The sequence below is a fragment of the Caloenas nicobarica genome, chromosome 21, assembly GCF_036013445.1.
Source record: "Caloenas nicobarica isolate bCalNic1 chromosome 21, bCalNic1.hap1, whole genome shotgun sequence".
NCBI lineage: Eukaryota > Metazoa > Chordata > Aves > Columbiformes > Columbidae > Caloenas > Caloenas nicobarica.
The window spans coordinates 6,909,967-6,919,894 of NC_088265.1; the positions used below are offsets into that span (position 1 = coordinate 6,909,967).

The 9,928-nt window shown below is 48.4% G+C and overlaps 1 protein-coding gene across 1 annotated transcript; it reads right to left on the reverse strand.

Annotated features, from left to right (window-relative positions):
- Positions 1–4,658: 4,658 nt before the first annotated feature.
- LOC135997009 (olfactory receptor 14I1-like) lies at positions 4,659–5,576 on the reverse strand. Its single transcript, XM_065649377.1, has one exon. It carries the CDS (start codon positions 5,574–5,576, stop codon positions 4,659–4,661), a length of 918 nt encoding a protein of 305 aa, XP_065505449.1.
- Between the last annotated feature and the right edge of the window lie 4,352 nt (positions 5,577–9,928).

A 9,928-nucleotide genomic window follows, 5' to 3' on the forward strand; every position in this document is an offset into this window, starting at 1 on the left:
TCTTCTTTCTCCTCTCAGTATCTGTAGCTCATGGACTAAGGGCCAAATACACCATGGGGCTCATTAAAATAGAGAAAGTATTAATGAACTATTTCCCTTCCTGTAATTTTCTTCAAGTCTTCAAGACTACTTTGAGCTGTTTCATAATGTAGCTAAGAAGAAAGATTTCAAAATGTGACTAACAGAAATTGTTCTTTATTTTGAAGGGCATATTATGCTCCTTTTCAGTTCAGTGAAGAGGTGATAGTAGCATTCTCTGGTTGATAATGATCCAGAATGTCTCCTCAGTAGGTCTGGACAGGTAGGAAAAGCAGCCCCTTGAGGTCCAACATGGTATGGACAACGCTCCTCCTCACCTGCCCAACCTCACCCTCTCTCCTGTTGCCCCCTGTGACTTGTTCTCACTTCTTTTTTTTTTTTTACATCAGATTTGTCCACACTTCGCTGCAGCTGGATGTTACAGCTCATTTGCACGGTCTCCCACCTGCTCTTCATAGAGAACGGGCTGCACACAGGCACAGAAGGATTTTTCCTAATTACAAACGAAGAAAAGTGAAGCACAATTAAGTTTCAAAAATAATAAAACACACTCCTCCACCATAAGTACAAGCTGCCTCTAACGAGGTTGTCTTTCAACAAGGGATAATCTTATGAGAAATGTTTGAGGTAAGCAGATAAAAGAATAAAGATACAAACATAATAAAAGAGTTGACTAAGGAGACAATTAAACTACTGCAAAACAGGCAAACATTTACCTACCTGAAGTTCAAAGCAGGAGCTGGCAAGCTGAGCAGAACCTGAATGAATAAAGAGTAAGAGAAAGAGAAAACTGCAGAATAATGGCAAGGGCCTTTGTCTAGAGAGTCTGCACCTGAAAAGATGACTTTAGAAACAGTCATTATATCAGGACAGGTGAAAATAGAGGAAAGAATACAGAAATTAAATACAGTGTATAACAGGCAGAATAGTGGCAAGGATGTTGCAGGAGATCAACATCTGTTTGGAATATCCCTTCTGAAAGGTCACAGGATTGGTAGAGGTCTCTTGTGAGTGAAAACAAACCAATGTTACAGCCAAAAGCGCCACCCAGGGAACCGCAAGCTGTACAAGAACACTTTAGTGAGGAGTGACCTGTCAAATGAGTCCTCTTGAGTGACATTTCTGGGCACCTAAAAGAGAAAAATGTGTCCGAAAGCCATCAGCATGGACTTATCAAGGGTAATTAATATCTCGCAAACTTGATTGCCTTCACGATGAAGTAACTGCATTTCTGCGTGAGGGGAGAACAGTGGATGTGATTTACCTCGGCTTCAGCAAGACTCTTGGCATGCTCTCCCTCAATATTCTTGTACCCGAGGTAGGCCATTACAGTCAGATGGGTTGACAAACAGATGCATAAAAACCAGTTGGATGATCGGGCTGACAGAACAGTGGTGAAGGGGTCTCACGCCCAACCTCAAGACCACTGGGACTTATTGGGGGCTTGTGGGGCAGCACAGGGGACTCTGCTGAGACCTGGGCAGTTTAATACTTTAATGATCTGTGACCGTGAGGAGACAACTCTCACCACATTTGTTGATGATGCTAAACTGGGAAACCTCACAGGCAGGAGGGCTGTCCTGTCAGGAACATCAAGACAGAGAAAGACAAATGGCAGGTCCTGCCCCTGGGATAGACTAACCCCTGAAGATGTTAACTGGGAGAGGGTCACTGGAGGGCTGCTAAGATGCTCAGGGACTGGGACACTTGCTGAAAGGAGAAACTCAGGGAAAGGGCCTTGTTCAGCCTGGAGAAGAGAAGGCTTCAGGCATCTTGTAACAGCCTCTCTGTCCCTGCGGGGAGGTTTTTCCGGAAGGTGGAGCCAGTCTTGTCATGGTGATGCTTGGCAGGAGGATAATAGACAATAGTCAGATGTTGAAATAAGCAAGGTTCAGGCTGGAGATAAGGAAAATATTTTTCTCCAAGAAGGCATCAAAGCATTGGAGCAGCTTCCCCAGCTTTGTTGTGCTGTCTCTGTCCTTGGATGTTTTCCAGCCCCCACATGGTAAAGGCTTGAGCAACGTGGTCTCACTCCATAGCTGAACGTGCTGTGAGAAGGAGGTCAGACCTGAGACCTCCTGAAGTGCCACTCAGGAGAGCAGAAACCCAAATGATGTTGTGGTGTCTTCCCCTCCGGGTGTTCCCTTGATGACAGTAGGGAACGTTCCCAGGTTCCCCATGACCATGGAAGTCAGTCAATATAGTCAGACCAGCTGGAGCTTGCTTAGTCCTCTTGTCTTGCTCAGCAATAAAAGCCATGAGAAGGGCCGGGGTGTGCAGGGGGCAATTTGTAATTAAGGCATTTGCCTTCTGAAGCAACTGCTACATGAACTGATGCCCAATTTCCCAGGAAAGGGCTGGACATCACCTGCTGATGGCAAGAAGAGAATAAATCCTTTTGGTTTCCTTTGCTTCCGCAGGCAGTCTGTGCTTTTCTTTATTAAACTGCCTTTATTTCAAACAATGAGTTTTTCTTCCCCCTGTCCTCTTGAGCAGGGGAGTGGTTGAGTGGTTTAGTGGAAACTAAAACGTGGCAACCAGGTTAAGCCACTACATTCCTTTTTTGTGCCCAAAGTGGGGCATGACACAAGGGTAGTTTTGTATTAAGGGTGCTACTGTTATAGTAGTTATTTGGTGGAAAGTGTCTGTGCAGGTCACTGAGTTTTCTGTCTGTGCCACTCATCTCTTGATTTTGCTGAGCTTGGGAACGTGTTAATACAAAGAAAGTCTACGCTCTGGGCCCTGGCATTGATGTCTTTCCTGTGTTGGGGTAGGTATTGTATCTTGTGGAGAGGGTAAGGGAACATATCTCTCTCTTCCCTTAGAATCACAGAATGGTTTGGGTTGGAAGAGACCTTAAAGATCATCTAGTTCCAGCCCCCCTGACCCACATCTTCCTCTGGAAAGGGTTGCTGGAAACTCACTGCCTTGTTTGACTGAAACAGAGTTAATTTTCTTCATGCAGTTAGAAACTTCTTCCTTTTTTTGCAGCTAGCATGGTCATTGTTTGAATTTAGTTTGGGAAAAATAAGATAACAGGCCGGGACAGAGAGAATGTTTTTCTCCATGTAACTTTCCAGTAGTTTTGAAGTGGAACAAAGAGAATATAAGAGCCTATTATCTTAGTTGCTTTCTGGGAGCCAAGGTCTTTCTGAGCTCTCTGCCCACAGGTGCGAAGCAGCTGGGAAGGGAGTCATGGATGGGACAGACCTTGACTGACATCCAGACTGACCAGTGAGAATATTGCATGCCATTAGCATCAGGCTTCATGTTGAAGGAGGGTAGGGTTTTCTGGATACAGAGATGGAGACCTGTTTCAGTTCTACTGTGTTTCAGTGCAGTTCCATTTGGGAGTTTCTTTTAGTTTGACCTTTTGCCATTTTACCATTTTGCAATGACCTCTGGGCCTTTCTGCATTTTCCCTCTTCCCCTTGGATCAGGTGTTCGGGACCGGTCTGTTCTCTTTCTTTCTTGGACCGGCTGGTTGGTGCAGACAGAGTTTGTGGGGAGTTGCATTGAGTATCTTATTTTATATTCCATTTTCCATTTTATATGTGTTACTAATAGTGGTGGTATGTTAGTGTTATTTTGTTATTTTATTAAACTGTGTATATCTCAATCCACAAGTTCCTCCCTTGACTTTCAATTGTCTTCCCTGTTTGGGGGTGGGGTGTGGGACTGAGGGAGCAGCTATTGTGGTTGTGATTGCTAGCTCGGGTTAAACCATGACAAGAGGCTAAACAGAAATGTTATCACAGTCTGTGTTTTCACAAGAACATCACTGTAGATGACAGAAGAGCCCCTAGTGTGTCTGCCCGCTACAGATGGATGTCCCCCTTCATGAGTCTTGTAGAGGGCGGGGGATGACAGACAGCCCAGTACTGATCCTAGGATGTGGTCACCAGCAGTGAACACTCTGTACAAGGACAAGGTGCAGGAAACAGCAGTAACACCGTGATGAGCAGAGATGGTGCTGTCCCCAGCCACAAAACTGGCCATATGCTGGGGCAGCGTGGTGGATACGCAGAAGGTCTCCAGGGAGAACAAATGTCCCAAGAAGAAGTCCATGGGGACATGCAAATGCTGGTTTACCACCACCTGCACAATGATGAGGGTTTTCCCAAGCACAAACACCATGCAGGTCATGAGGGAGAGAAGGATTTTCTAAGGGATGGGAACATTCCCCATTCCTGGTTGGAAGGTACCTCCATGACTTCCCCATTGCATTTTCACCATGGAAGGTTTAAGGTCCCTCTTTTCCCCTTGCACTTGGTAGAGAACTTGTGAGGAAAGACTTTTGGTTCTTTTGTAGATGCTTGGGTATCAGACAGAAAGACAAGTCATTGCAGGTACATTTATTTTTTTTTTAAGTAGAGTATAGCCTCATGTACACATAGTCACAGGGTCACACTAGTGAAGTAGACAATGAAGTTGAAATGGGTTGTCCAAATTCCTTTGTGGATAAAATTATCAAAGTTAAAAAAAAAAAAAAAAGAATAAAAGACAACACAAACACAAAACTGACAACAACAACAAACTAATAAGAAAGGATGGACCTGTAATGAGTTACATTCTGAGTCATATATTGAAACAGATGGACACTCTAGAGCTTCTGGAAATCATTCAGTCATCAGTTTCCACATTGCATTCTTGAGCTCCTGGTTTCTCATGCTGTAGATGAGGGGGTTCAGTGCTGGAGGCACCAATGAGTACAGAACTGCCACCACCAGATCTAGGGATGGCAAAGAGATGGAAGGGGACTTCAGGAAAGCAAACAGGCCAGTGCTTATAAACAGGGAGACCACAGCCAGGTGAGGCAGGCATGTGGAAAAGGCTTTGTGCTGTCCCTGTTCAGAGGGGATCCTCAGCACCGCCCTGAAAATCTGCACATAGGACAGTACAAGGAAAACAAAACATCCTAAAATGGCAAAAGTACTGAAAACAAGAAGTTTAAATTCCCTGAGGTAGGCATCTGAGCAGGAGAGCTTAAGGATCTGGGGAAGTTCACAGAAGAACTGTTCGATGGCACTACCTTGGCAAAGTGGTATAGAAAATGTATTGACCGTGTGCAGCAGAGAATAGAGGAACCCAGTGCCCCAGGCAGCTGCTGCCATGTGGACACAAGCTCTGCTGCCCAGGAGGGTCCCGTAGTGCAGAGGTTTGCAGATGGCAACGTAGCGGTCGTAGGCCATGACTGTGAGAATAAAGTACTCTGCTGAAATGAAAAAGACAAAGAGAAATACCTGTGCAGCACATCCTGCATAGGAGATGGCACTGGTCTGCCAGAGGGAGTTGCCTATGGCTTTAGGGACAGTGGTGGAGATGGAGCCCAGGTCAACGAGAGAGAGGTTGAGGAGGAAGAAGTACATGGGGGTGTGGAGGTGCTGGTCACAGGCTATAGCGATGATAATGAGGCTGTTGCCCAGAAGGGCAGCCAGGTAGATGCCCAGGAAGAGCCAGAAGTGCAAGAGCTGCAGCTCCCGTGTGTCTGTGAAAGCCAGGAGGAGGAACTGGGTGATGGAGCTGCTGTTGGACATTTGCTGTTTCTGGTCATGGGGACCTGTCCAACGAGGAAAAGGCAGTGAGAAATTAGGGCAGAGTTCTCTGAGCAAAATGTATTCCACTTCTCTTGGAAATCCCCTAGACTGACTTACCCCGTTCAGGTGCCTTTCATGAGCTGTGGTTGGTGCTGGCTGATGGTGTCACTGGGAAGAAGCATCTTTGTTGTGGACTATACTGAATTCAGTCCTGCCCTACAGCAACAGAGAAATAGAAGAACAGGCTGATCTCAGATTATATCAACTCATGATATCAAAGACCATTTAAGCATTGTCACTCCCATTTCACCTAATGGCAGAGCACAGCTGTAGAGATCTTGTTTTGTTTATTTTATTCTAACTGCCCCACCACAGATGAGGAGGTTTCGTATGTTTTTTTGTTTGTTTGTTAAGGCAGAAATGCTAGGTATTTCTGCTGCACTGCAAGTGAAACCTCATGGGTGCTGACAGGCAAAGGGACTGTCCCTTAGTGCAGAGTGGGGACAGCTGATCTGTCCATCAGTCCTGGTCCCAGCTGCCCTGTGCCAGCACCTATTGAGCTGGAGGACGATCGCCCCCCGGTGTTCCCCTGAGCAGAAACTGGACACTGCTGAGAGCAGAGGACTCCAATTTCCAAGGGCTGATCTCCAAACCCCTGGCCCCGTCTCATTGTACATGAAGAGGATCTCAGCTCTGCCCTCCCAGTCAGGGACACAGAGGGCTCATTGCATTATACAGACGATGAGCCACATTGTCATGGCCTTAGTGCCGAAGTGTCTTCTCCATGAGACTCCTCTCTGGGGCAGAGAGTGTCCATGGGAGAGCTATGTCCTGGTGGGGACAGTCTGCAGCCTAGTAGAACTCCCAGGGAAAAAGTCAAAATTCCTAAAGATGGGGTGTCCTGAGGTGAGGGTCAGCTCATTGCCAGCCCCACACATTCACATGCCCAGAGGCCTAGGTAACCTTGGGTCAAAGGCAATCAGAACAAGACATGTAACACAGATAAATGCCCCAGTGGTCCTGCCAAGGGAGGAAGGACAGGGACAGACAGACAGGCACTTGGAGGTTTCTCCTCACTGGGAGTTGGGTGCTAAGGAGAAGGCTCGGCCTGAAGCCCCACAACCCTGGAATCAAAGGCTTGTGCTGGGTGGGAGGAACCAGGGGGTTGCTCTGGGAAAGCATCTGCACTGCAGGAAGTGTTGGGGAGGTGCCTAAATCCCCAGTCCCTTGGCATTTCTGGGAACATTGCCTTCTGCCTCTCTGCCTATGTCTCTGCTGCTTGCAGCTGTCCCTGGAGCTGCTTTCCTGTGCCCAGGTCACCTCCCTCTCTGTGCCCTTGTCACCTCCCTGTCTGTGCTCACAGACAACATCCCACCCGCTCTGTGCTCAGTTATGTTCTGCAGATGCCTCCTGGCAGCAGGGAACGGCCCAGGGGCAGCTCTGTGAGTGCAGGGTCAGGACTGCTTTAGCAGGGGGTTGGACTAGTTGATCTCCAGAGGTCTGTTCCAACCCCAATGATTCTGTGATTCTGTAAGAAGCTGCCAGTGCCTACCCAGCCAATCAAGAGGGAAACACTCAAAGCAAAGTCTCCTCACCTTTCAGGAAAATATTTCCTTTATATTATTCTTGAAAGTTCCCTTGGAAATGCTCAACGATTACCTGGAACTGGGAGCAAACCTGTCCCACACAGCACCCTTTTGACAGCAGAAGGACCCTACCCTGCCCTGCCAGGGGTCATTTCTTCCACCCGCAACTTCTCCCTGCACCACCATGGGGATCTCCCCGGGCAGGCTGAGTGCCGACCCTGGCAGGCGGCAGAGTCCCTGCCCCAGTACACAGCCCTGGGGTGCAGGGACCCTGCTCTGAAGGACAGCTCTGGGCGCTCCTGGCTGCATACCTGGCTTTACACACCTGCAGCCATGCCCAGGCAAAAGGCAGCTGTCATGCCCTGTCCCTCTGATGGTGCAGAAGGCAATCCCTGCTCTGGAGCATGGCCTCCTTGACATTAGAGAAATGAAGAGAGTCCTCCTGACAGGTCTTATAAGCTGTCAGATGTATCACTTTTAGGAGATCCCTCCAGGAACTGCACCTGCATTGCCCTGCACCCAGAGACTTACCATGTAGATGGCTGTGAAATTTTCTCCCTCAGTAATCTCTCAGCATCCTCCCACTCCCAACTGCCTCTAACATCTCTCTGCCTGGCTCCTCTCCCCTCGGTGCTGCAGGCAGAGCCCTCAGCCTTGCTGCGCTTCGCAGAGGAGCTGCTCCTGGGCAGAGCTGTCTCTCTGCAGCACTGCCGCTTGCCATGAGCTCCCTGTGTCCCAGGAGCCCGGAACAGCTCAGCAGCACAGGAGCAGCCCAAGGCAGCACTTTCTCTGTCCCCTCTGGGCTCCCTCCGGGTGTCCCTGGGGTACCTGGGGATCCTGCTGTGGAACAGGCTGAAGTCATCACTGATGGTCCCTCCCTCAGCTGTGGAGAAACACTCATTTCCAGCAGAGACATTTCTCCTAATAACAAAAGAGTTGGACATAAGAATCACCTTTCTTTTTCTCAGCATTAGACAGGACACCCAGGCAGGGACAGGGAGGGATATGCTTTACCCTTGCTGAGGGAAGGGATTCATCTGAGTCAATCGAGGCATCTCATCCTGGGTTTGTGGTCCTGGGGTTGGAAGTGAACTCAGCTCTCACCTATGGCTGCCACAAACCCACAGGAGGTGGGACTCCTCTTGCCTCAGTTCAGGTGGGTACAAAAGAGGCACCTTCTGCCTGGGAGCTGCTTGTCTCAGCTGTTGTTCAGACAGCCGAGTTGTTCAGACCCAAACAACGAGTGACATCTGGGGTGTCAGTGGTGGTCCAAGATACATGCAGGCAGATTCAAGGTCCAATGGAGCAATGCTGAAACAGGGCAGTTTCTGGGAACAGCATTTTTGAGACCAGCAGGGAATTCCTTTGGGCAAATGAAAGGACAGCAGCTGATCATGTTTGGGACAAAGAAACCTGTCCCTCCTCAGTATGTTCTTGTCTAAAACCCATATACAGCTGGCCAAATGTAGCCATTGCCATAGGGAGAGCTCAGCCTTTCTCCTCCTCTTCTCCATCATGTGTATTTGCTAGGCTTCCACTGAGAATAATGGCATGTGTCTCGGTTATATCCCTCCATCACCCAACCTGATTCAGGGCAGCTGCTCAATATCATGGCCAAATCCAGGCCTGTGCTGCTACCTGAGGTGTGTACAGGGCTCTCCAGCACAACTGCATTTGTCTGGTAGGGACAGCACAGCAGCTATAGAAAGCCATCCGCACTCAGAGCAGGTGTGGGACAGACCACCCAGGGCATCTCGGACAGACCCACTTTCTCTGGGTCAGTGACTGGTCACCAGCACTGTGCTGAGACAAGGTCTCTCCCACCTCCATCTGGTAGATACAGGCCAAGCAGGAATATGAAGCGTGTCCCACCGGGGTCTGCACTCATGTGTCTCTGCTCCTGAACTCTGCTGGTTCTTCTCTCTCCTGTCCTTTACTCATCCCATTGATGGTGTTATTATCAAGGTGTTCCTGGATCACAGGATGTCCCCAGTGAATGGAAAAAGGGAATATCATGCCCATCTAAAACAAAAACAAAACCAAACACAAAAACCAACCAAACCCCACACCACCACCAAAAAAATTCCAAAACCAACAAACCTACCAAACCCCAAGATGTAAAAAGGAGGACCCTAGGAACTACCACCCACTCAGCCTCTCTTCTGTGCCTGGAAAGGTCATTGAGCAGATCCTCCTGGAGGCTCTGTTGAAACATATGGAAGACACCGAGCTGATTAGAGACAGTTAACAAGGCTGCACCAAGGGTAAATCGTGCCTGACTAAGCTAGTGGACTCCTGTGATGGAGTGACCGCATCAGCGGAGAAGGGAAGAGCTATGAATGTCATGTATAGGGGCTTCTGTATGACCTTTCATACAGCCCCCAACAAAAAATTGCTGAGATATTGGTGTGTGATGGATAGGTGGGTAAGGAATTGACTGGATGGCTGTGTCCAAAGAGTAACAGTCAGTAGCTCGTGTCCAAGTAAAAAGCAGGAAGGAGCAGTTTCCGTCAGGTGTCCATACTGGGACGAATACTGTTCAATGTCTCAATAAATGATATACACAGTGGGACTCAGTACACCCTCAGCAAGTTTGCAGGTCACAGAACCATAGAACATCTCCAGCTGGAAGGGATCCACATGGATCATCAAGTCCAACTCCCCGCTCCTCGCAGGATGACCTAAACCATATGACTAAGAGCATCCTCCAGATGCTCCCTGAACTCTGACAGGTTTGGTGACATGGACACAGTGAGATGAGTTATG